Source organism: Ambystoma mexicanum, chromosome 3q (genome assembly GCF_040938575.1).
Source record: "Ambystoma mexicanum isolate Mex_15411 chromosome 3q, UKY_AmexF1_1, whole genome shotgun sequence".
Classification (NCBI taxonomy): domain Eukaryota; kingdom Metazoa; phylum Chordata; class Amphibia; order Caudata; family Ambystomatidae; genus Ambystoma; species Ambystoma mexicanum.
In genome coordinates this window covers 1085083637-1085111280 of record NC_090926.1, presented here as the reverse complement: position 1 = coordinate 1085111280, position 27644 = coordinate 1085083637, and the positions used below count along the sequence as shown (strand labels likewise).

Below are 27644 nucleotides of genomic sequence, written 5' to 3'. Positions count from 1 at the left end.
TGACCTTATAAATGATGTCAATTCTCCCGAGGTCAGTTGTGAAAAGGTCAATTAGTATACATCCATTTATTTTGCTGTCTGTCTTACTGCTGTCATGTATGCATTGCTTCTTGGTGTCTTTAATAGCAACTGTTCCATTTTTTAATACCTTATGTGCTAGCCACCCTCTTAATTTCACAATTTCTCCAAAGTTGTATTAAACCTACTTTCGGTCCTCTCGCTGACACTTCGTGTCTATGCCTGAACTTGATAGTAGCCCATACTTTAATGTGTGCCCTTACAAGGTTGATGAATTTGGCATTTCTGTTTTCTTTTAATAATAGGACCTATTATTGCCAACACAGTCCGTACAATTAGAGCTAAAGAAAGAAAAGAGCTGTACATCATGGACAAACAGAGGAAAAGTCATTCCCCAAGTGAGTGTAAGTGCCTATACTGCGACCGGTTTAAATTATGCACATCTGCACACCACCTAGATGTATAACTGTGACTTTGATGAAATGACTAAGATTTTTAGCAATCAACCAATTTGTTTTTTCTGCAGGTGTATTCAGGGTCCAATGATAACCTTTTTCTGCACTAGCCCACAGGGCAACTATGAGAGATGTTGCACTAATCCATCACAGAAACAAATGGGGGGAAAAAGGGAACCTCAGATCACAACTGTAAATACATTACTACTCGTGAAGTGACTGAGATGCAGTGATCAAGGATTTACTTCAACACTAAAACATGCTGTGTCAAATACAACTAGACTGTTGGACTTGGCCTCATACAGAAGAGGCATACTCTAGACCTCTGGGGGCCAGTATGTGCCAAGCACTCAGTGATGCGACTGCTGAATGAAGTAAATGGGGGATTCACGAGCGCTCCCCAAGTCTCCTGAGCACTTGTAGTAGGTTAAAAACCAAGTGCCGCCAAAATTAGATGGCATAGACGCTACCTAAACACACACCAAGCATCTCGCAGGAGACGGATTATAGAAAGAAACATTTGCCGCTGGATTTGAACTGGATCCGCTAATCCATGTGCAGATCAGGAGTCTGTGTTGCACATATCCAGGAGTGAGAGTCTGGCATGGATCGCTGACCAAGTCGTAAAACAAAAACAATCATCTACCGGAACAAGGATCTGAGGCTGACTTTCTATCCCAATACATGATCATTAACTGTAGCTGTCATTTACCTTTGCATGGATTCACCACAAACCAAGAAGGCTGATCCCAAAAACGGACACCACCACAATCCCTTGCCTAACCATTATATGGTGAATCCACGCAGGGGACGAACGTAACCATTCTGCAACTACCATCACCTCATATTAAGGAGGTAGAGAGTTTAACAACAAAGGGAGGAGGTGGGCACACACGGCCAGAACCAATTGTGTCATGGGAACAAGGGAAGGAAAGGCCTACAAATCTGTGTCCTTAGTGCCCCAGTCACACTTATTTGCTGGAGAGGACGAGGAGAATGAGCAGCAGGGGAAAAGCAGTGGTGTTTATAACAGGAGGGTCCACTGGGAGTCGAGGAGGGGTCAAACTACATTGCACCACATCGAGTTAGAGAACAGATTGGCAGCCCAGGAGTAGTAGGCCTGTGGACACCTGGGTGGAGGAGTTAGTAGCGTTGTGACAATAGCAGGTAATTATTCTGCAGACCCTTTTCTGCAGTAAATTTATTTGCAATGATTATAGGTTGGTGAAGGTGGTGATGAATTAGCATGGGCCACAGGGCTGTCCCTGTTGGAAATGCAAAAGAACAGCCAGGGGTCCCCTCTGAAAGTGCAGTTCAGGAGTAATGCATTCCCAGGTGAACAGTGAATGGTTTAGGCGCTGGAGTGCAGAAGGGTAAAAAGGCAAGATCCAAAAGGAAAAAGGGGTAGAGGAATGGTGAAGGAGGAAGTGAAGAGTCGCAGATGGTTAGAAGGGGAACCTGAGTTATGTTCAGTGGGATGAACACCTGCAAAAATAAAATCCCGAACCAAGAGTCTGATAGAAAAGGAGCGCAATCCCCTTTGGTTGCTGAAGCGAGCCTCGCTGGATCGCATATTTCCTAAAACTGGGTGCTTTATTCCTAAAACTGAGGAACATGAGATCAGAGTCACAGTGTTAGGGCTTCAGACTAGGGTTGTCATTAGCAGGACATCAGCACAACCTGAAAAACGTAGACATAGCACACAGTTGGGGGGAGAGACAATCCTAAGCAGAATTATTCTGGGATGTGATGGGCTACTAAACAACGTGTTCACACTGTCGCATCCCTTTTTATGCCTTCTTTTTTGCACTTTCTTACCAATGGGGGGCTTGCAAAGCGACCCCCCCCACATACAGTCCACTACACTGCAATGCCTATTCAGTCATTTACCCAGTATCTTTTTATAACCTGCATGCAAATACAGGCAACCTCAAACACCATTCACTACCCCATGGAAAATGTGGTGTACAAGATGCTATATGGAATTGCCATACTAGTACATACCAAGTTTGAATTCATGTTTTTGGAAAGGAGTCTTAAAAACTGCCTTTAAATTTGTAAATCATGACATTTTTTGGGATCCAAAATACATCCATGCTTAAACCTTTGCAAGTAACAAATCAATGGAAGTGAATAGTTAAGAAGGCAGCTAGAATCTCGTTCTCAGACACGGCACTTGACTGTATTGGACCTATTTAAAGTTTGCATTGCAACCTCTTCCTTGTTTCCCGTTATACCAGCAATACCTTTAATTTGCAAACATTTGCTCACTGTTCTGTAAGAATAGTCCCTATTTGGGGGCAAATTCATCAGGTTTAACTAGCCATCACTTGATTTATAGGATGCGCAGGTGTGAAAGTCCCAACTTGTTCTTGCCGGACTATAATTCTGGATTTACCTCATGTGTTCGTGCTTTTGCCAACTTTTCCTTGTTAGGGATACTAGGAAATCCCTGATGGCAGGGAATTACTTAGAAATGTTCCAAATTGCAGCTGTGAGTGGAGGTGTCCCCGCTAATATGTGTGTATACATCCCAGGGGCAAAAGAAAGGAGGGTGCGAGGTGTATTTTTATGTAGGTTTATATAGTGCAAACCTAGCTAGGAAGCAGCAAAGCTATGTACTTGTTATTTGGGTTAACTCATGGGGAGGGTAGAAAATAATGCGTATTCTAGAAGGTTTCTTTGACCTAATCCGGTTTCTCAAATTCTTGGTTTGGTACCCCATTGAGATTGTTAAAAAAAATGTGTAATGTGGGTAGCTGTAAAGACTGGAGGGGGTATCTGTACTCCTGCTCTCTATATGGCAGAGGAGAAGCACAGATGACCCCAGCCAAGATTCTCTATTTGGTAAAACGTGGACGAGCAAACAAGGCTTAGCTCTCAGGATGTGATGCAGGCTGGTTTTTAAGTACAGTGTAGTCCCCAAGCACCCACAAAGGAATGTCCACACACTATGTTTGTGAAAACACAGCTCTTTATATAAATAAGGTTCACGTTATATACACAATCACAATAACAACTTTGTACTCTGGCAATACTATAATGGCAAATATATACAAGTCTACGTGGTACCACTCTTATATATTGATTCCTTTAAAATGCATCCACAGCTAACATACGAATTAGATTGTAAGATGAATCAACAATAGACAAAACAAGGTAAACTAAGCAAAGGCAGAAGACTGACTCCCGTCTACCTAGAGACAGTTCTGTGCGAGGATCCACCCACCTGGGCAACCTGTAAATAAAGCGGATTGACAAGCCCAGTTCAGTTATGCTTAATATAGTCTTGATTCCTTCTAAAGGTTCTACAACCACAATGTACCTGGTTTCGTAGAGTTCTTCGATGAGTCGTCAACTGGCCCTTCTTGAGTGAACTCCCTTTAAGGCAGGAGCACCAGGTCTTCGAGATTCCTCGGTGAAGAAAAGGTGAACGCTGTTGTCAAGGGAGCAGCTTCGATCTTTGCAGTGCTCGTTAAGAAGGCCTGTGAACGTCCTGTGAAGATGAGGTGTGCGTTGCCCCTCGACGATGATAGTTAGTTGCTGCAAAGAGTCAATAAAGAACTTTGGCCCAGCAAGGGTGTCCGGTCGTCCGCATCTGGCGTCGGCGATCGGGACGTGACAATGACTGGCTTTCGGATCTTTGTCGGCGTCTTTGAGGTCTTCGGGTGGCGGAAATCCAACGGTGGATTCTCCTCGGTCGTCGACGACCTTGACTTTCTCCAGCCAGACAAAGCGGTGGACGATGGTGAGCAAGGGGAGTCCTTGAATCAAATGTCCTAGGCAGTGGAGCGTTGCGGCTATGGTCGTTGAGCAGCACAATGTCAAGTTGTCCCCGTCCGGGTGCTTCACTTTCTGATTCTGCAGCGGTCCCTCTCTCGGATCAGTTCCTTCATGGTCACGCAGCTTTCAGATTATCGAACGACGGCAGCAGCAATTCTTCTTCCAGTGGGCCTCAAGGTTAAGCATCAAGTTTCGACTTCAGCTTCTGAACGATATCCATCAGTGAGAGCCCCCAGATATACTGTTGATCTCCCATTCACTCTGCTGGGTCACACTCAGGCAACCAATCATTCAGAAGGGCATTCAGGCAGGCAGGCAGCCAACCAGGCTCACAGTGCATTCAGGCCATTCTTCTCCATCCAGACACTCACAACACGGAATGTGGATTCAGATAAGCACCCAGCCATTCAGCACTCTACACTGCATTCATACCAGTTTCGGACAGGCTGTCTCAGTCATTGAATCACACACGAGATACTAGACACCCATAACATGAAATGCGTATTCATCACACACTCCATTCACCCAGGTCCCACCCACAACATAGTCATTGGGAAGGCTCTAGCCAGTCTGGCCTGGACTTTCCCACAATACCATATATGAAACTTCCACCCAACAGCAAGTCAGGGGAAGGGACAGAGTCAGGGCTTACCGGGACTTCGGGAAAACAAGGTAACAGGCGATGGAAAGCAAGAGGCCACGGGGGTCATCTTGTCTCCTCAAGGAATCCACTGATTCCAATGACAGGGCCTGGGCATCCCAAAATGGAGGATGCACAGGGCATCTGTCAATACAGCACGGAGCTGCCACCAACCCGTACCCTGTTGAGTGGGTCCACACACAGGTGCCCAAAAACATACACTAGGAGTACAGGGTTGTACTCCCACCCAAGGGTGCCATAAGGGTATCACAAGGGTCTGTTCACCAAACCAAAAAGAGGAAGAGCCGCACCGCCAGGAGTCCCACCCGAACTCCTGCGTGGAAAACAAGACAGAACATACATGATAAAGCAAAAAAGTACAAGGATTTGGAGGCCCTGTCCCTCCGATGCATTTCCAGCATCACAGTAGTCACCTGGTGGGGCCAGAATAATGTCCACTCTAGGGTTACTAATAGGGCAATATGCCCCAAAGCCGCAGGCTGACCCTGTTATTAACGGGCCGGCGCCCAAGTTAAAGGCCAAGCTAAGCGAGGGTCCCTTAACGAGGCTGACAGTGTTATTACCAACTGGGTCGGTCTGCTGCTGAGAGGCCTATCGCCATTTGCACCCGTATAGTTATCTACACATGTGCTAATGGTGTGTCTTCTGTTTTCAAGTAACTTACCTTTGCTGTGCAGCCCGGTGCCGTGCTGTGGTTCCTAAATTCATTTTCAGTGTTGATGACTGTGATGTCATCAACATTGAAACCGGACTTGAGAAAGCACTGTGTGGCCTGTCGCCATGCAGCAAAGGTACGTTTCTTTTTAAATAAATAAATAAAATACACTCTTAGCACCCACGTATGAAACTACACAGATGGGGGAGCAGAGAAGGGAGCACAGGCTAGCAGCACCTATGCTGCACAGGAATGCGGGCTTGTGTACCATACAATATAGCCTGCGTTCTGAGCAATCTGATTGGCCAGCGCCCACTTTTAGGGTGCTAATGAAAAATATGGTCATATGAATACACTGGGGGACCAAACGAGCTTGGTAATAGCTGCGATGAAGATGATTACATTTGTGTTAGGTTGAAGCCTGGACTCAGGAGAAGGGTGTGTTAGCAACTACGAGTTAAGACAATTGGAAAGTGAAGAAATCCCTGCTGCCATCCTTTTCCTTTTGTGAACTGTTTTGAATGATGAGTTTTTTTCCCTTTTCCATACAAGCCCCCACCCCAAACCCCCGTTTAGTACGAGGTTCAATTGAATCCAGTTGTATGGAAATGTAATGTTAAAGGTTTTAATTTTGTCAAATTGTTTTTTAAAAGCTTTTAAACCAATAAACATTTTAATTTAAAAAAAATACAAATGTTTGAGATATAATGTTTTAATGTATGTAAATATTGTACAGCAATCTGTTTGTGTAGCAGTTGTAGCAGTTGTAGCCTTCCAATTGTAAGAAGTCTATTTATCTGTGTTCCTTCCAAACATCAGACTCTCAAAATGTAAGCTGTGATGTTTTACTCCGAATTAACAAAGAAGAGCCACATATCCAAGGAGGGCAGATTCCGGAGAGATGTGCAGACACAACTTATCCCTCCTCGTGTAAGTAAAATTACCTGTAATTGTAATTGTTTATGCAGCGCTTATACAGAAGTGGAGTGCTTCAAAGCGCTTAAAGGCGGGAGGGAGCAAGGGAATGCAGTAATCATTTTAAGGCCTTTTAAGGCCTTGAAGTTTCCGAATGATCAACAGTAAAAACTAGCATACTAGGCCTGACAGCGTTTCTCCTAGTACAAGTGTATAAAGTGTTTAGTCACAACCATGCTAGGGAGGGGGGACAAGGAGTGGGTTTGGGGGAGGGGGGAGGACAGTACAAACGAATTTACAAGTCATAAGTACAGTCAGGTCATGCATGCGTGCAACGGAGGTGGGGGCAGGGGGAGGGGGAAGGGTAACAAGTGTGTCAGTCCAATAGAGCTCTGAATTAAGTGCCGAGAGGTTACCCCACTCGTGGAGAGTAAGTTGAAAGTGCAGTAATGCTGAACATAGTGCAGCGGCCCAAGGCAAGTGCAGAGAGCCTGGGACCTGTAAGGCTCTGGAGGTGAAACTGAGAAAGGTTAGGGTGGAGAGGAGAGAATAAAGACAGATGTTATCAGGGGAGAGTGAGAGAGAAGGAATAAGAGAAGAGGAAGGTCTTAGGAATTTTGGGATCTTAAGGTGCTCTGTCTCAAGACGGAGAGAGGTAGGGAGGCTGTTCCAGAGGGAGGCACCTGCTGAGGCTAAAGACCTACCTGGCATCTCACTTTGGATGAGAGGGCAGCACCCCATAGCTGGACACTTACGTGCACATTTGCTGCAATTATACCCCATGTATGTTTATATTCATGTGTTTCATCTACGCCATCTCTTTGACATTTCCTCAAAATATTGATTATATCAGATTTGTATTCTTTCAAATCTTTTCAGCCAACTGCACACGGTGACTGTAACGAACAGCCCCACTTTCTGACACAAATGTCCCTCTTTTCCTTTTTGAGTTATTTTATTGCATTTCTTTGCTCTGCTCTGTAGACTGCTTCGGAGCGCTGTGAGGCAGACTAAAGCTGGAGATATCATGATGGGCCAATGTCCCTGAAGACTCGCTAACATGTGTACCCAGTCTAGCTTGCCAATGACGCTGCTTCAGCCCCACCTGTGTTATGTTCATGTAGGGTGTCCTTGTATCATGAAAGGGACGCCAGCGTGTTTCCTTATTGTTGTGCCCTAGCTGCATTCGTCACAAAATGAAGACATCTGAATTCGCTGTCAAAACCGTTTTGCTGTATTTGTTTGTGCAATTTTGACTTGTTTCATTATATTATGATTTTGAGGATTCCCATTGGTTTTTACAAGTGCATGCTTCCAAAAAGAACACCGAGCATTTGCTTCTTCTAGTCTCTAAACAGAGTGGTGTTACTTTTAATTGTTCAAGACACTGTAGTGTACTTTCCACATATTTCTTTTCATTGCAGGCCCACCTGTTGTGACCTCAGTATTTCCATTAAGAACTAAGGATGGGGACACAAACGACCAAGAGAGTAAAGACGAAAGAAATAGTGTTGATCATTCCACAAGTGAGTGCAAAGCTTATAGGCAAAGGTACTAAAGGGACTCTCCTTTATTATGCTGGATATGTGGTTTCCGCTTTACAACGTCACTGTCTTTGTTTATTATTACACGGCCGTCTTGCTTAATGTTACAATTTACAATAACCCATGGTTTTCTTGTGGTGACAAGAATAACATATGGTTGATAAGTGTGGCATATTGTGGAGTTGAGCTGTTTACATTCGTCCCATGTACACAGTTTGGGTGGAGGCTCTTTGTCATCAAGAGCACCACTCCGGTTTCACATGAAAGCTACGCTGTAAGGAGTAAAAACATTGCATGAGAATGACATACACGTGTAGTGATGTGTTAAAATTACATTTGCCTCCATCTTTTCTTGACACAGTCCTTACTCTATGACCGTGGTCTTCAAAATATTTTATGCCAAGACCCCCTTGAGTAAAATGTTTGTTGCTGAGCCCCCCCCCTTAGTAAAGCAAATTGCTCGTAAGCCATTTCTGCCTATATTTTCTATTAAAAGCAGTCACTGTGCGACCTTTTGGAAGAGTCTCACACGCTCTACTGTGGACACCCTTCACAGTTTGAAAACCACTGCTCTATGAGAACGTATTGAGCAATAGCATAGCAATGGGCAAAGCTGGAAACAGAAGACGCATCAATACAGAATGTGTGCTAAATCATAGACTTGTAAATGTATGTCTTAATAAAAATGTATATTCCCCCGACAATAGAATGTCTGAGGCAGCAAATATCCACCAGAGAATTTGAAAAAAATCTTCTCAAAGAAAAGCCTCAACAAAAACTCCTTACTTACATCAATTGTGCCAGCAATGTTTAAAAATATCTTTCCTATCGCAAAAAGATTAGATAGGAACAAGTGCCACTGATTGGCAAAGAAAGCCAAGTAAAGCCACTGCCAATGTAGGGAATCTATGCAACTACTGAAACCATATTAAAAACAGTAGCTCATCAAAACTATTCTAAGAGAGAAGAAGCAATCCTGGTACTGGCAGGATGGAGCCCCAAAGCAGTATAATGTACATGAGACGCATACAAGACCAACAAAACTAATTCTAAAAATTATCTCCACTTAAACCTCAAAAATAGATTTAGGAAATAAGACCCCTAATGTTATACAATTTAGATTTTTACATTATTAAAACACAGAAGAAAACATTATGATACTGTGACCAAAGAGAGGGGCCCCACACTCTAAAATCAAAGCAGATAATCCACAGATGCATGACTAACTAGCTGATTCAAGATACCTACAGAGGTCAAGAAAAAGCACTACTGAAGCTTTACTGAAACTCTAAGGGATTGTACTTGTAAAGATGACACCAGTCAGGAAAGTTGATTAAGCTCCACAGCAGAGCCACAGCATGTACGACTGACTCCACATAAAACCAGTATTCTTTTTTAACACAAACACTCTAAGAAGCTCTAACACACACTGGCCCTCATTACGACCCTGGCGGAGAGGGGTTTACGCCAGCGTAATGCATGGCGTACCTCTCCGCCAGATTTCGACTTTCCGTAGCGCCATGGTGATTTTTACGCCCGGATTTTCCGGGCGGAAAAATCCATGGCGCTACGGGACCTCTTGTTAATTACGCCACCGTAATCTACGGTGGCGTAATTAACGCCTTCCCCACTCCCATTATACCCTATGGGGCAAAAATGGGAATGGGGAAGGGTAAATGGGGATTGGGGACTAACCGCCCCGCCAAGGTCGGAATGGGGCGGTAAGTCCGCCAACCCCCATGGCGGAGTTGGCAGCTCTGCGCCATGGACCATGGTGCAAATTGCACCATGGTCCTCCGCCAGGGTCGTAATGAGGGCCACTGTAGTCAATGGGGTACTGAACACAGAAAACAAATGTTTTCCATGTGAAATAATTACTGGGAGCTAGATCAGGGTAACTTCCAGACATAACATATCTCCCTTCCCCACAGAATCCTAATAATGTAAATTGTAAGTTAAAGTTTCCATTACCCTCTGGAAGACAGCGTCCTTCCAGTGTGATAAATGACGAAAGTTCTTGGCAACATTTTGTTAATGGTACCTGGTGATACACTGCAGACAGATTGATTACTGTAAATTCCGTAGCATCCTTTAGAAGAGGTAGAGCTTCTGAAATTACTGGCAGGAGGATGTCAATCCACTAGAATGTTTTTGTTCAAATCTCTGAGATCCACAGAGAGTCTCAAATTCCCATTTTGTTTCACCACTAACACCAGTGGGGACAACCATTCTGTTGCTTCTACCCTTTCAATAACACCTTTTTGTAGCAATGTGTCTAATTCTTCCTTCATTTTTTCCAGCAAGTGGTGCGGTACAGGGCGTACCTTGTGAGTTACTGGAATTGCGTCGGCTTTTAGTCTTCTTATTCGGTGTTAGAAATCTTTGAGTTCTCACAACTCCTCCGACAAAAACTTCTGGAAATTCACTCTCCCATTTCTCTTGAACATCTACGATTGCTATTGGTTGCTGTAAATTTGCTTGAATGCGAATACCCAGGTTTGCTTGTTCGACCCACCCTAACACTTCTGCTGCGTAGCTACAGCCGTGGTATACTATCTCAGCATTAAATTTCTCCAACATTCCTATTTCAACTTCTCCATAACCATGTGGCCGTATTTCATGTTCCAGAACATCTTGTACTCTTCTGCCCACGACATTCATGAAGGTTTCACCAGAGGTAATTGTCCAAGGGGAAGCACTGTCCACCTTCATAATTAATGATTTCCCATTTATGTGAAATTTATCTGAAGGACCTTTTTTTACCAACACCGAAAGCTGAGATTTCAAATACATGTCAGACATTTGTGTTCTTATTTTCCGTCAAGGACAGTTATGCAACTTCTTGTTCTGGCTTAGTTGGTGTCTGTTCAATGGTATTCACTGTTGCTTCCTTGCATACTTTGGCAAAATGTCCCTTGCGTACAAATTAAAGCTTCACATCGGCACAAGTATGGCAACACGCTCGTCTTGGAAGCAAGACGATAGGGAGCAACGCAGATTCGATCCCCGGGTCTGCGCTTAGAAACCTCTGGGTATTAAGCACATTATAAATATCATATCATATATATTATATATTTTATGCAAGATGTATTTCTTGCTGGGCAAAATAAGCTTGAGCACATGTCCAGTGTAGCCACATTTGAAACAACGTAATTCTTTCATTCCTTCGTTGTACCTTCTGTTTCTCAGGACACAAATTTCGTTCCATCCTTGTTCAATTTTCATATCGCTCATGTAGTGAGCAGTCTGTTCGATGCTGCGAGTAAGCTCCACAGCTCGTCCAAGTGACAGATCTTTTGCTTATAACTTCTCTTGAATCTTAACGTTGTTTGTGCATCTCACCAATTGATCTCTGATTAGGGAATTTGTCAATTGTCCAAACTCACAAGTGTGATTAATGGTGGGTAGAGCAGCCACATGACTCTGGTTATCTGGATTCTTGTCGTCCCTGGAAGAATTTGTGCCTTTCGAATGTTATATTATTATTAGGTTCATAGTGCTCTTGCAACTTCTGGACTGCTTTTGTTAAGTCATCCAAATTACCAAAACTTTCAGTTGTGGGTTCCGACAGGCCTTCAAATACACCACGTCCTTCAATTCCCACACTGGGCCTCATTAGGACCCAGGCGTTAAGGGGTTAACGGCGACGTAAAAGGCTGCGGCGCCGTTAACCCCTTAACGCCTTACTACATGGTCCCTTTGCGGCTCCCGACCTGAACGGCTGGTCTGGACCAGCCGTTAAAGTAGGGACCCGCAAAGGGACCTTGATGGGAATTACGGTACCGCAATTTGCGGTGCCGTAATTGCCACCTTCCGCATTCCCATTGAGCCCTATGGGGCAAAAATGGGAATAGGGGAGGGCCATGGAGAAAGGGGGAATTACCGCCCCGCCAACCTTGCAATGGGGTGGTAATTCCCCCTTTCTCCATGGCAGACTCCGGCATGGACCATGTTGCTAAAAGCACCATGGTTTAGCGCTGGAGTCCTAATGAGGGCCATTGTGTAGTACTAAAGCATGTTTCCTTGCAGAGGCAAGCTTGTACCCTCCCCCCTCCCATTGCAAACAGGTAGGTGTCAAACATTCTTTTCCACCTTTCCCACCTTATTGGGGGGTTTCCAGGTACTGCTAGGAAAGGTGGTGGTGGTGGTGCTGGAATGCTTGCTGTAGCCATTCCCTTTGTGTTTGTTTCTTGTTGTGCTTATTTATTGTTCAAAATTTTACAATCAGACAAAAAAAAAAACAGCAAAAAGTACATTTTTTTTTTTGCTTCCTTAATGTTTGTTCCACTATGTTCTGAACTTGGTTTTTATTTTGTTGTTGGTGACCTCTGCACCGTTGTGCAGCAGATTTGCTGTCTGGAGATCGACACGGTCAGTGCCGTGTTTGTTCCCCAGGTTTTTCGCTTTGCGTGTCTCTCTGGGACTTTCCGTTGCCCTAGCAACGTTGTTGTTTTCGCTTCCTGTTTTTTGCATGCGCATGCGTGGCATACGCTAGGGTCCTTTCCTCTGATCCGGCCTTTGCGCGCTCTGTCCTGAATTACTGTTCCCTGCCAGGCCGTGTACCTCCCGTCTGGGCAAGGATTCCCCAGGCACTTGTGCCTCACTGGGAACCGCTGGGACTTGGGACCACATGCCCACTTATTGTGTCTTCTTTTTTCTCCTGTCGACGCCGTACTCTTGTTCTTGCGGTCTTCCCTCTGAAGCAGTTGCGGACTTCATGCTCCACTCCATGGGCTTCAAAATGCCTGCATCCTTGTTGCCATTGTAAAGATGACACCAGTCAGGTAAGTTGATTAAGCTCCTTTACTGAAGTCCACAGTAGAGCCGCAGCATGTGCCACTGACTCCACACAAAACCAGTAATCTTTTTGAACTCAAACACTCTAAGAAGCTCTAACACACTCCATTCCATAGTGGAATGGGGCACGGAACACTAATGTATTCCATGTGAAATAAATTACAGGGAGCTAGAACAGGGTAACTTCCAGGCATAACAGTACTCAGTCTAGATCTTTGGAACAGAGAGAACTGCACTCTGAAGCCATGAAAAACAGAAGCAGTCTCCAAAGTGGAAAAATCCCAGTAGAGTCAAAGATGAGGAGGAACTCAAAAAAAGAAGATAACCACACAACCGTGCATCATTCCAACTATCCAATAATAACTGCATAAAAAACATAAAAAACTGGAAGTTTGATAACAAACCCTATGTTCTGGCAACACTGCTGGTGTGGAAAACCTGCTGTTCAATGCACTGCTGAATCAAAATTGCTGGATATAATACCAAAGCACAAAAGTCACAGAGTCACTGAATCAAGGGAGGATTAACCACCCATGCTTTGCTGATGATCTACCACAAACCGAATTTACCAGATGCAAAACCAAACAAAGACTTCAACTGTGGAAACGATAATTGATGCACACAATCTCGCTTGGTATACATACCATAACCCGGTGGCAGGTCATTATCCCGCGATAATGACCCCTCCCTCAGTCTACAAGGCTATATTAGAGAGGGGCACGGATGCCAGTCAGCTGCTTTCTGATGCGGAGCAAGTGCTACCTGGTGAGTGTCAGACATTTTGTATGAGCTTGTGGCGCTGTGAATGGTTGAGAGATATTTGTGAATGATGCTTTTAAATGCATGTTTTGTGTACCAAGGGATATCCCCATGTAACTCTTTTGGGCACATCTTCTTGGGGCTACCCGCGTCTTGGGTCATTCGACTATATGTCCCCAGAACCAGGGGTTACAGATAGGGTGTAGACGATCATTGGAGCTGGAATGGATAAAGGATCAGGGTAAAGGGGAGCTCCAGGGGGAGAGAGACGTAGAACTGAGTAGAGAAATATGGTATTGGTGAGATGTTCTTTGACGGGTAGGGTCTTTAGGTCCTTCCTAAACAGGATGATCGAGTGTGCCATTCTTATTTGGATTGGAAAGGTGTTCCTGCATCCGCTTGTCTGCGGTAAAAATTGCCATATATAGTCGCGCCTCTTCTCAGCCTCTGTCCATAGCTAAGGAATATCAGCTGTGTACATGAAGCACCCTAAGACACATCACCACCTTGTCTGACGTCACACATCTCTCGGAGCTGGTTATCCAGAATTGCATAATCTCTGAGTTTCAATGGCCCATGTCCGTTAATAGGTAGGCTGTGGTTCCTCCCAGCCCAGCATTTTGTATATCTATTGAATGTATTGAAGTCATTTTTTCAGTTAACCACTGTAAATCTATTCCAAAGGACTGATATGACCTTGAAGGATGCCTTGACTGCTGCTGCAACAAACACTGGCCAAGCCAACTCCCGTAAGGTAAAGCTTTGCCTCCCTCAGTTAGGGAAAGCTTAACTCAGGTCTCTCATTCCCTTGAGCCAGTGACGACAAACACTTCTTCGTCTTGCTCTTCTTTTGGCACACTCCTTTGTCTCATAGGATCTGCAGTTCAGAAGTTCTGCAAATCCTAAGAGGGGACACCATCCGTAGCCCACACTCCGATCTGTGTGCCTGCTACTTCTCGTGCTTTGTAACATTCGGGTTAAGTAGAGTGATATGCGATTGGTGAGATTTTCTTTGAAAGGTAGTGTCTTCTGGTCTTTCCTGAAAAGTGTTTATCTGCATTAAAAACTAATTTCTTCTTCCTCGTGTTTAGCTGTAGACATGGCTATAATTAGTCATGCCGCTTCTGAGGCCCTGTCCAGAGCCCAGGAAGGTTAGCTGTGTTTATGAACTGGTGCAAACACCCAAATCCACATCCTCACCTTTGTTGGTATCATACGTTTCGAGGGGATTGGGTCCTCCGATGTATTCCATATCTATGACAGGTAATGTCCATAGCTGTGCTGCTTTGGAAAATCTTCGGCGTCTGCGTCCTGCGTCGATGACGTCAATGCGCCGTCCCCGAGGACCTCCTCCGATGGCCGACGTCACCCGATGTGATAAGTAGGACGCACGACACCCATAGCTTCAGTTCCGTTTTTTCCACGAACGTATTCGCTTCGTGAATCTCGGTACGCCTCGACTCTTTGGAGTTTGCTGTTTTCTTCTCAGTTCGTTGAACCTGCTCGGTTTTTTGTGAAGACCTGTTCGTGGCGATGTCTACTTCGTCTTCAACCCCGCGTCCGGGCTTCAAGAAATGCAGGGACTGTGGGTCCAAGATGTTGGTCACGTACTCGCACGACGCCTGCCTCTGGTGCCTCGGGGAGGCCTATGATACGGACGACTGTGTCGACTGCCAGTTGCTCACGGCAAAGGCCTTGCGGGAACGCAAGAAGAAGCTGTCGGTAGGTCGGGTGTCTAAGCCCCGGAAGTCAAGGTCTTCTGTGCTCGAGGGGCGAGTCTACGCGTCATCATCGGAAGTCCAGTGGGTCTCCTTCCAGGACTCGGTCTCGCCACTCCTCTGCCTCTTCGAGGCATTCCCGGAAGCGCCAGCATCGATCGCCTTCCCCGTCCTCTTCGGAGGACTCCGCCCGTCGGCGGGTCGCTTATCCCTCCGTGCAAGCGACACCGGAGAAATGGGCTTCCTTCGGGAAGCAGATGCTAGCGATTCTTGAATTGCAGGGCACCGGTCTGTCCGCGCCTCCGAGTGGGGTCGGTCAGCACCGGTCGAGAGACACCGCTCGCATGCCTTCGGGCTCGGGTGGTTGGCACGGCTCACGGGAGAGGTCCCGCTCGGACAAGGGTAGCCGTTCTCGCCATGCCCGTTCCAGATCCCGGTCCTCGACGGGCTCGAGACCACGTGATCCTGTGCCGTCTTCAAAGAAGACGGCAACGCCTGTGGTGCCGAGGTCGTCGACGATTTCTCTCGAGGCTCTGCCTCCGAGGGGGTTGTTGACGCTGTCAGCGCCTAGGTCGTCGAGAGACACGCTCGGAGCTCCGGCTTCGAGGCCTGTGTCGACGCCGTCGATGCTGGCGGCGCTGCAGCTGACGTCGACGCCGATTTACTCGACGTCGACGCCGTTTCTGTCGACGTCGGCGCCGACTCGTTCGGCGCCCTCACCGCCATTCGAGAAGGTGGTATCGGAGGGGCCCCGTGGCACGGGGTTAGCCCCTAGAAAGGCTCTGGCTAAGGTCAGGCACTGCTTTGGTCCCCAGATGTCTTCCTCTCCCCGCCTGGAGTACATTTCAGAGGGTGATGAAGGCTCTGATGAAGGCTTGGCTCCGATTACGGTACCAGATGAGCTTATCTCGGGCCATAGCCAGTTTGATGACCTGAGGCAGTCACTGCATGATGCCAGTGGACTGGACACCTCTCCGGAGGTGGAGTTTTGTAGGCCGGAGCCTGGCACTCATGCCGATTCTTCATATCGGCGCCTTATGTCTCGGGTCACCGAGTACTTGGGTTGGTCAGCTCCCCCAGGGGAGTTTGTTCAGGATGATCTCACGGACATCCTTGATCTTGATCCCCCCCCACTGACCCGGTTTTGCCGTTTCATATGGCTCTGCAGAGAAGGGTGGCGGCGGCTTCGACTGCTCCGGAGAGTCTCCCGGCAGTGGGCAAGTCTTTGTCGCGAGAATACCGTCCAGCCAGTAGCGACCCCTGCTACTTGTCCAGGCACCCCACTCCGGAGAGTTTGGTGGTGCAGACGGCTACGGCCCCGGCAAAGCACGCGTCGTATCCTACCACCCCTCCAGATAGGGACGACAAACATTTTGACGGCTGGGCGAAGAAAGTGTTTTCTTCAGGGGGTATGCCGCTTCAGGCGGCCAACTCCATATGTGCCTTGTCTCGTTTCACACACACTCTGTGGAACTGTGTTGCATTAGCGGCTGAACGTATTCCCGAAGGGGACGAACAGGATGGTTTCCTTGCTATGGTTCAGGATGGCAAGGATGCTATGTGTGAGGCCGTTCAGTCGGGTTTGGACATGGCAGATTGTGTCAGCCGGTCCATGGCGGCGAGCATCGTAATACGCAGGTTTGCGTGGTTGCAGAAGTCTGGGTTTGCTCCTGATGTGCAGTCCCGGCTCTTCAACATGCCCGTTGACGGTGAACATCTTTTTGGCAGCAAGGCTGATGAGAGCCTTGAGAGGTTGCAGACCTCCAAAGCTGCAGCGAAGTCGTTGGGCGCTGCAGTTCGTCAACCTCCGCCTTTTCGTCCTAAGGGACAGCAATGGAGGGGAGGTTCCTTTCGCTATTACTCGTCCTTCAGTAAAGCGAGAGGAGCGAGCAGTCAAAGAGGCCACAGTAGGAGTGCCAGAGGTGGAAACAAGGGTACTCGAGGTGCCAAGGCCGCTCGGGCAGTTGCCTCTTTGCCCTCAGGAAACGCCACAGCCGCTACCACTCAGTCATGAGGCCAGGTCCCATGGTTCGCCGGTTGGGGGAAGGCTGGCGCAGCATCTTGTAGAGTGGCAAGCCATTACTTCAGATGTGTGGGTTCTGGAGATCATTACCCACGGCTACTGTCTTCCTTTTCGGCAGAGGCCTCACGACAATCCACCTGGGAACCTCTCTTTGAAGAGTCCGGATCCGCTCCTTGCCCAGGAAATTCAAGCCCTGCTGGAGAAAGGCGCCATAGCACTGGTGCCTGTAGCGGAGAGGAAAAAGGGATGGTATTCCCCTTATTTTTTGATTTCGAAGAAAGACGGGGGATTGAGACCCATCATGGACTTGCGCGGTTTGAACAAACTCCTCAGGAAGGACAAGTTCAAGATGGTTACTCTCTCTCAAGTCCTTCAGACCCTTCAACTTCAGGACTGGTTGGTGTCTCTCGACCTCAAGGATGCTTACTTCCATGTGCCGATCCATCCCAAGCACAAGAAGTACCTGAGGTTCGCGGTTGGTGACTCGCACTTTCAGTTTCGGGTCCTGCCGTTCGGATTGACCTCCGCCCCGAGGGTTTTCACCAAGCTCATGGTGGTGGTGGCAGCGCATCTCAGGAAAGGGGGGATTCACGTCTACCCCTACCTGGACGATTGGTTGATCAGGGGGAGCTCACCCGAGCAAGTCCTGGATCATCTGTCCGTCGCCTGCCACTCCCTTCACAAGCTGGGCTTCTCCCTCAATTTAAAGAAGTCCCATTTGACACCAACGCAGCGGCTCCAGTACATCGGAGCAGTGCTCGACACATCCCTGGGGCAGTGTTTTCCTCCCCAGGTGAGGGCTCTTCACATTCAGCAGATGGTGCACAAGTTTGAACTTGCCCAGAATCTCCCAGCGTCCGAGTTCTTGAGACTGCTCGGCCTCATGGCATCCTGCATTCTTCTGGTGCCAGAGGCTCGTCTGCGGATGAGATCTTTGCAGTGGGCTCTCAAGCTCCAGTGGTCTCAGTCCTCCGGCAGGCTGTCGGACCCTGTTCAGGTGCCGCCCTCGGTCGCCCAGGACCATCTGTGGTGGGCCGTCGAAGGCAATCTGATGAAGGGGGGCCCCATTTTGGCTGCCCTGGCCGGAGGTGACGATCGTGATGGACGCATCCCTCACGGGATGGGGAGCTCATGCCAACGAGTTGACAGTCAGCCGTCGTTGGTCTCCGTCGGAGTCCAGACTCCATATCAATCTGTTGGAGCTGAGGGCCGTCAGGTTTGCCCTGAAGGCTTTTCTGCTGACTGTGCGAGGAAAGAGTGTCCTGATTCTAACGGACAACACGGTGGCCATGCACTACCTCAACAAAAAGGGGGGGGCAGGTTCACTTCCTCTGTGCAGGGAGGCGATGCAGCTCGAGTTCTGGGCCATCCAGCAGGAAGTTTCGATCTCGGCTGTTCATCAGGCAGAGCACGATCTCTCACGAGTGGGAGCTGGCACAGGAGATTCTCCTGGAGATCTTCGCCCTTCGGGGGACTCTTCAAGTAGATCTCTTCACCTCCAGTGTCAACCGGAAGTGTGAAAAGTTTTTCTCGCAGGAATTTCCTCCAAAAGGAGCCTTAGGAGACACGTTCGTGGTGGAGTGGTCATTCCCACTGCTGTACGCGTTTCCTCCAGTCCCCGTCATCCCGCAAGTACTGCAGAGGTTACGGAGGTTCGGTTCCCGGATGATCCTCATTGCTCCGGCGTGGGCCCGAGGACGTGATACCCGAACCTTCTTGACTTGTCCATCTGCCCTCCACGTCGTCTTCCCTACCAAGATGATCTGCTCTCACGGGAGGGGGGTCAGGTTCTCGATCCAGAGGTCAGATCCCTCAACCTTCACGCTTGGCTTCTGAAAGGTTGAGGTATAAGGATTGGGACCTCCCTGAAGACGTGATGGAGGTGTTGCTTTCGGCCAGCAACAAAGTCTCTGTACCGTTGCCGTTGGAGAAAGTTCTGCGACTGGTGCAGAGTTAAGAATGTGGATCCTTATGAATGTGACATTCCCATGGTTCTGTCTTTTTTGCTTTCCTTGGCCCACAGGGGCTTGCAAGTGGGGACCATTAAAGTTTACCTGGCGGCGCTGTCCATCTTTAAGCGCTCGTCTGAAGAGTGTTCCTATTTTAAGATTCCTTTAATTTCTCATTTTTTGAAAGGGCTCATTAATGTGTTCCCTCCGTCACCTTTTCTGGTGCCCGGTTGGGATTTGAACCTTGTTCTTAAGTTTCTTATGGGTGCTCCGTTTGAGCCTTTACATTCTTGCCCTTTGAGGCTGTTCACTTTGAAAACTGTGTTTTTGGTTGCGGTTACTTCCGCTCGCAGAGTGAGTGAGTAACAGGCACTTTCAGTTAAGCCACCCTTCACTGTGTTTCATAAGGGCAGGGTTGTCCTTAGAGTTCGTCCTTCTTTTCTTCCGAAGGTGGTTTCGGAATTTCATTTGAGCCAGAAGGTTGTTCTTCCGGCGTTCTATCCTCCTCCACATCCTGGTAAGGAAGAGGAGAGGCTCCATAGGCTTGATCCTAGGAGAGCGTTGAGCTTTTATATTTCGCGCATGTCGCGGGTCAGAGTGGATGATCAACTTTTCATTGGTTATGCTGGAAAGCGTTTGGGACAAGCTGTGACGAAACAGACTTTGTCTCGTTGGATTATCTCCAAGTGTTACCGCTTGGTGGGTAAGGACCCTCCGGCTGGCTTGCGGGCCCATTCTACCAGGGGAGTGGCTGCGTCTACTGCCCTGCAGAGGGGGGTTCCTATTTGTCACATCTGTGATGCAGCCACCTGGGCTTCAGTACATACTTTTGTACGTCACTACTCCCTCGATTCCATCAGAGGGCAGGATCTGGCCTTTGGCAAGGCAGTCCTATATTCCGCAATTTGATTGGGCATGCTTTGTGTTCTAAATTCTTTTCCCACCTCCTTGCTTGGTACTGCTTTGGGAGTCTGTCATAGATATGGAATACGTTGGAGGACCCAATCCCCTCGAAGAACAAGTTACTTTCTTACCTGGTAACGTTCTTTCGATTGGAATGGTCCGACGACGTATTGCATATCGCTCCCTCCCTACCTTCCCCGCTGCAGAATTTCTTTTGCGATTACAGCTTGCGTTCCCCAAGGCCTTGTGTGTCTGACTGGCAGAAAACTGGTGGCACACGTTCTGGGGGAAAAAACTATAACTGAGGCTATGGGCGTCGTGCGTCCTACTTATCACATCGGGTGACATCAGCCGTCGGAGGAGGTCCTCGGGGATGGCACATCGACGTCATCGACGCAGGACGCAGACACCGAAGATTTTCCGAAGCAGCACAGCTGTGGACATTGCCTGTCATAGATATGGAATACGTTGTCGGCCATCCCATTGACCATCCCATCGAAAGAACGTTACCAGGTAAGAAAGTAACTTGCTCTTCTCAAAGGTGGTTATCCAGAATTGGATAATTTCTGAGTTTGACTGGCCCATGTTCGCTGATAAGTAGGCTATGGTCACTCCCATCTCAGTGGAGAGCTCATATTCCAGGAACCCATTTGGTTTTGGGAACTTCTTGCCAGTGGCTAAGCATTCAGCACATGGCAACAGTAAGACCTGTCTGACAAGGGCAGGGTGACCTGCGTGGATCCATGCGACAGTGGGGTCCATAAGCCTTTCACAAGCAAAAATACAACTAGTGTATCTATCACAGAAAGTAGAAGCTACAACCTCTAGCTCCCCTATGTGGGCCTGCATGCTGAGAAGGAGAGCTCCATACCATCGAAGGACCAAGAAGGCTGGTACCCGCTATGAAGGGAACGGCCAATACCGGAACACGAAGGATTCTGCAACAAAAGTGGCAGTTGAGCGCCTTGCTCTACAGAGTTCGTGTTGGGATGCACTTAAACAATGAAAAAGAAATAATAGAACTACACTTCATAACAAGTCTGGAGCACAACTTTTGGGGCTGTGTCACTGGTGATAACTGCAGCCGCTTTCCATATTTGGCAACTGGTAGCAGATACCTAGGGACACGTCATAGGGCAGTTCTGCCAAGGAAATTCCAAGGTAAAGTCCAAAATGCCTGCCTTAACTCTGAGCCTAAACCATTGGCTAGGAAAGAAAAAGCACACAGTTTTCTGGTTGATCGTGAGTGGTATGCCTCTATGCCGACTGTCGACGAGGCACTGGAGAGCAAGCATTAGTGGAAGCTATGTATATTGATGACACTGAAGTTTTACTGTACAGAAGGCTGACTGTATTTTTATAATTGTGTGAAAGACTTTAACAAATGGGTAACTGTGTTTGAAGTAGGCTGCTTGCATTTGACGTTTACACATGGTGTCTATTTCAGGTCTGTTACTGTCGCGTTCAGTTTATGCTGCGCTTTATGTTAAAGAAGCTGCTAGAAACTGCTGTTGATCGGCTCCTTTAGATTACGACAGTGGGTGGAATGTTGGGAAAGGAAATCACTGTGTCAAAGCTACAACTGTATTTGAAAGGGCATACTCAGTTTTGTTTGCGCTGATCCGGGTAAACGATATAATGAAGATGTCCCCTACTAATTGCACAGGGAGTATTAATTTTATTAAAGACTAGGAGGCGAGCATTATGCTTCAACTTCTATTTATTTTACTCTTCAGCAGTTTCAACAAAACGCACAATAAACACTGAAAAGTATCCTCATATCACTTTTCTTCTCTTGAAACTACAAGTCCCACAGTCTCTGTAGTTCTATGTTGCCTAGTCCAGCTATGACACTCTTCCTGTTTCTGGACTCCTCCTCTCTGTTTACAACTCTGAACTGCAAACCTTGAACCTTTTAACAATGTCCCGCCAACAGGGCGAACCATTTCAACTTGTCACAGACTCTATGTAACCGCATTGCACTACAACTAGTCTGCTTCTCTCAGACCTCAACCCTTTGATCCTCGATTCTCAATTATCCTTTGGTCTTCCCCTAAGGATCATACAAATAACATCATAGGGTGGAGTCCTTGTCTTGTCGTATCCATTGTTCATTACATACAGTTTAGACATTACATGACCGTATGGCAATATAATGCTCGCCTCCTAGTTTTTAATAGAATTAATACTCCGAGCGCAATTAGAAGGGGTAATCTTCATTCTATGTCAAGACTGGAGGCGAGCATTATGCTGTTCAAAGCTTACCCAATACAGTCGTAGCTAAACTTTCAATCGGCTTGAAATAGAACTCTTTAAAGGTATAATCGCTAGCCCAATCAGCTGCCTGCATAATATCCCGCAGAGACACCCCTGCTGTGAACTGTCTGGATGCCATTGCCCCTCTTACTGAGTGTGCCCCATACAAATTGAGGTTGATGCCTGCTATCTGCATCACCTCTTACCCACCATGTTATGGTGGCTGTCGCTACTGCCTGAAAAGGTCTTCTGCGCGCTATTAATAGCTGTGTAGTGCCTGCTGCTCTGCACTTCGCTACACACCATTTGAGGTTACTCTGTAAATATGGATAATACACTGAACTGTAGTAGTACCCATCTTAGTCCTTCTGACTATTGAAAACATCACCTCTTCTGGTCCGTAAGACTCCCTGTTAATCTCAAGTGCTTTGACGTCTGCTACTCTCTTTCAGTATAATAGGCATAATTACATGGCTAATTTGACAGATAGTTGTTTCAGTGACAGAAACCTGTCCGCTGGCCAGCTCGCTAGTAGCCGCAGCACTACTGTCACGTCCCATGCTTTATTATATCTCGGCTCTGGTGGAGCTTTATTCCTCGCCCCTGTTATGAGCCTAGCTACCGCTGGATGTTCCCCTGCTGGGACTCCTTCCGTCAGTAAGTGATCTGTTGAGATAGCTGACCTATACACTCCGATGGTCCTAAACGCTTTCCCATCTTGCAACAGATGTGCCAGAAAATTCAATATAGCTACTATAGGGGCCATAATGGGATGAACATTTCTCCCTCTACACCAGTTCGAACACCTGGCCCAATCCGCGTCATAGCTCCCCTAGTGGATGGTGCCCACGATTCTGCAATGAGCTCTGCAGCTTTGCCGAAATGTCTGGCAGCGCCCAGCATCTCCTGATACTCTGCACGATATTAGCGGGAGAGACCCTCTCACTCTCAGAGGATGAGATGACCCAGCTGGGTCAGTGAGAAGCCACTCTCCAACTGGGAGAACTCGAGGTATGTCTGTCGACAGCTTCATTAGCGTCAGAAACCACACTTGTGACTTCCACAATGGCGCTATCAAAAACAATTCCGCTTTCTTCCTCCAACACTTCGCTAGAAGCCTGCTCAGCATCACGAAGGGAGGGAACGCGTAGTGTAATTCTCCTGCCCACTGTTGGAGAAACGCGTCTGTGCCCTGAGCGCCTGGATCCAGTCTCCAGCTGAAGTAGCTGGGTGTCTGCGCGTTGAGGCGAGACGCGAACAAATCTGTGTGAACCCAACCCCACAGCTGATTCAGGCTCTGAACTTCTTTGCTCAGCCTCCAGTCGCTGGAGTCTGTCGGGTATCGCGAGTTCCAGTCGGCCACCACGTTCAGTGCTCCCGGCAGATATTCTGCGGTCACTGAAGTCCCCGACTGGAGGCAGAAATTCCAAAAGTCTTTCGCTAGCTGCGCTAGTAGTCAGGACCTCGTCCCTCCTAGGTGGTTTATATACCTGATATATTGTCCATCTTGAGAAGTGCACATGAACTCACTCTGCCTTTCGTGAATGCTTTGATAGCGAGGAACCCACTAGGAGCTCCCGGCACTTTATGTGACGGTGGAGTTCCTCCTCGCTCCATTTCCCTGCGGTTTCTAGAGATCTGCATCTTTCCCCCCACCCTATGCGGCTGGCATTCGATTCTATGATCAGATCTGGACGATCTCCGAAAAATGGCACGACCGTTCCAGGCATCCATAGTCGTTAACCACCACTCCAGTTCTGTAACAGATTCCTGGTTTAAGGGTATTTGCTGGTGATATTTCAGACCTTGTTGCAAGTGCCTTATTTTTAGTCTCTGGAGCACTCGATAGTGCAGTGGACATGGGAAGATAGCTTGAATCGACACTGCTAGCATCCCTACTATCCTCGCTAGTACTCCGATTAATATTGTCTGCTTGCTCAAGCAGTCCCTGATCTCATTCTTGATGTCCCTTATCTTCCATGCTGGCAATTCTAGAGTCACTTTTCTGGTATCTAGAACGAAACCTAGGAAGTCTAGCTTTTGTGCCGGCGTCGTGTCGGAATTCTCTACGTTCACTAAGAACGCTAAGGACGTCAGGAGGTCCTGTACCCATGCTCTCTGGTATACCAGCGTCTCTCGCTCCTCGGCCAGGAGCAGCAGGTCATCCAGGTATATAAGCGTCCTGATACCCTTCTCTCGCATGGCTGCTGCTACTGGTCTCATCAACTTGGTGAAAGCCCAAGGTGCTGAGGCTAGACCGAAGGGCATTGTTCTGAATTGCCATAGTTGGTCGTTCCAGCGGAAAGCCAGGAAAGTCCTGAATTCCTCTTGTACTGGCACTGTCAGGTATGCATCCTTCAAGTCTAACCTTGTTAACCAGTGTCCCTATCTTAGGGAATCCCTGAGCTGGTGTATTCCTTCCATCTTGAAGTGGCGGTACACAATCCAGTCATTCAGCTTTTTTAAGTTTATGACTGGTCGCACTTTCTCCTTTCTGTGGACCAGGAACATATTGCTTACGAATCTGGGGGTCTCCCAGCACTTCTCTATGGCCTCCATCCTCTCTAGCTGTATCGGTTCGCGGTCTAGACGCTCTTGTTCTGCTTGCGCTAAGTATGGCCATGGAGGCCAGTGTGCCTGCATCGGCTGTTGGATAAATTCCAGTTGCAGACCTCTGATGGTTTGCAAATCCGAAGTATTGCTGGAATGCGCGTACCAATTGTCCCAGAAAATCACTGTTCTGCCCCACTGGCAGGTATTATGTGACTCTCACCTGGTGTAAAGCTTTGGCCGCGACCGGCTCCTCTTCCTCTGCACCCTCTCGGGAATTTTCCTCTGGCTGGGAAGAAGGAGTCCTGCTGTTTATTTTCCCAGTACTGTGCTCTAGGATTCTGGGGTCTTTAACCTCCTTGAAATTGACCTGCTCGACCCCAATAGTGGCCGGTTCTGGCAAAAACTCTGCTAGGAAGAATTTGCGTATGGACACTTGTGCCTTCTCCAGTGAAGTATCTGTGCTTAAAAACAGCAGTCTTCTTCTCCTTTCCGAGGAGATGGCACAGTTTGCGTTGCCTAGTAGGCAGACTGCTCTCTGCGTCCAGCTTGCCAATGTCTCGGGGTCCACTTCTTATCCTGTGTCCCTAGCTCTTTCCGCTAGATCTATTATTTTTGCCAATGGACCCGATATGTCCAGCACTTTTTCCTGGCAGCTCCTCCAGGACCTGTCTATTCCCTTTCCTGGGTCCTTGCTGGTCTTTGGCACGAAGGTCAGAATCCTCGGGTCCAACTCTGGCATCTCTGCCACTTTTCCTGGGAGGACTGGTTGTGGCCATTCTGCTCGCAGGCGTTGTCTCACCTCCGTGTCCAGGGCATTCCTTAGCCTCAGGGCCATGTACTGCATCCCTCTCAGGGAGGGCTGCCAGTCAGAGGACCTGGGATTCCGGATACTGTCTGGGTCAAACATATCTAGGATCTCCTGGGGCTCTTAGTCCAGATGTTTCTCCTTGCAGGCTTTCTTGCCCCTGCTGGGTTTCACCCACTCTTCCTCTGCTTTCTCTTCCTCTTCCTGTAAGGATAGGACTCCTTCTGTTGGCTCTTCTTCTGAGCCTGGGTCTTATTTACCCGTGTTATCTTCCCCTGGGAAGGGGGTCATGAGGCCTGGCACTGTGGTTACTTCCCTTCGGCCCTCTTGTCGAGGGGCATGCTGTCTGTCTCACTGGTGCTCTCTCTCTGGCTTGGCTTAGCATTGTTTCCAGTGTTTCCAGTCTTCCTGTAAGGGTTTCACCCCTTGTGCCACGCAATACTTTCTTTATTACAGTTTTTTTTCTTTCTCCTATATATATACATTTTATTTTTTTGGGGCTTGCACCAGTCTTTGGTCTTTTTTTATTCTTTTGTGGCCGATTGTCTCCCTGTTGACTGTCCCTGGGCAATTCCAGCTGAGAGGGGGCTCCTCTCTGTCACACGGCCTGTACTTACCGTTTTTCTGCTCTTCCGAGAACTGAGATCAGCTGGATTGTGCTGCTAGTCGCTGTCCTCGCAGCGTAGGCTTAGTTCTGCTGAAATCTGTAGCGCGGGCTACTGTATATTAATAGTTTGTTTTAAAAATCACTCCGTCCCAATCGCACAGTAGAACTGATGCGACACAGACTCCTGGCTCTGCCTCTCCAAAGGAAGGGGCGGGAAGCTCTTTGTGCACGCTTACTCCACCCACGCGAGGGTGGGGGGGCTAATAAGGATCGCGGCAGCGAGATCGGGCAAGCCCCCAGGCGTGCTGGTAATGTGTGCCCGCCTCGGTGCCGCACAATGACACGAACTTAAATTGCACAAACAAAACTGCATCTGCTAACGCGCCTATCGTGGCTGTCACTGTCAATGTGCTCCTGACCTCCAGTCGATGACACACTTATCTATTACAAAAAATAAGTAGTAATGTGTATTTCGAGGGGATTGGGTCCTCCGACGTATTCCATATCTATGACAGTAATCACCACAGCTGTGCTGCTTTGGAAAATCTTTTGGCGTCTGCGTCGATGACGTCGATACGCTGTCCTCGAGGGCCTCCGTCGAGCCGACGTCACCAGATGTTATAAGTAGGACGCACGACGCCCGTAGCCTCAGTTCCGTTTTTTCCACAAACGTGTTCGCTTCCGAGATCTCGGCGTACCTCGATTCTACTGAATCCTGTTCTTTCAGTTCTTCGAACCTGTTTCTTTGTTGCTACTTGTGAGCATGATGTCTTCGGCTTCTTCGACCCCGCGGTCCGGGTTTAAGAAGTGTCGGGTGTGCGGGTCCAAGATGTCGCTAAGGGATACGCACGACGCTTGCCTCTGGTGCCTTGGGGAGGACCATGATACGACTGTGTCAACTGCCAATCGCTTACATCGAAGGCCTTGCGGGAGCGTAAGAAGAAGCTGTCGGTCGGTAAGGTGGCCAAGCCCCGGAAGTTGTGTTCCACTGGTCTTTTCGATGGACAATTCGAGGGGCGACTCTCCACATCGTTGTCGTGAGTCTGGGGGTTCTCGGTCTGGGAGTCGTTCCTGCCATTCCTCTGCCTCGTCGAGGCAGGTCGCCTTCCCCGTCCTCTTCCGAGGACTCCTCCTGTCGGCGGGTTGCTTGTCCCAACAAGCATTCCACTCCTGAGGAATGGGATTCCTTACGAAAGGAGATGTTAGCCATTTTTCAATCGCAGAGCTCTGGTCCATCCGCGCC

General features: G+C 47.9%; 1 protein-coding gene across 5 annotated transcripts in view; it reads left to right on the top strand.

Annotated features, from left to right (window-relative positions):
• LOC138583279 (zinc finger protein 514-like) overlaps window positions 1-27644 on the top strand; it is a 178096-nt gene that overhangs the window by 110602 nt on the left and 39850 nt on the right. For 3 of the 5 annotated variants that reach the window (XM_069655381.1, XM_069655379.1, XM_069603824.1), the window contains 3 exons: window positions 324-422; window positions 6392-6502; window positions 7912-8013. In XM_069655381.1, coding sequence (XP_069511482.1) covers window positions 324-422; window positions 6392-6502; window positions 7912-8013 — 312 coding nt within the window. The remainder of the gene's footprint in view (window positions 1-323; window positions 423-6391; window positions 6503-7911; window positions 8014-27644) is intronic. The other 2 variants (XM_069655380.1, XM_069603825.1) reach the window with 1 other exon arrangement.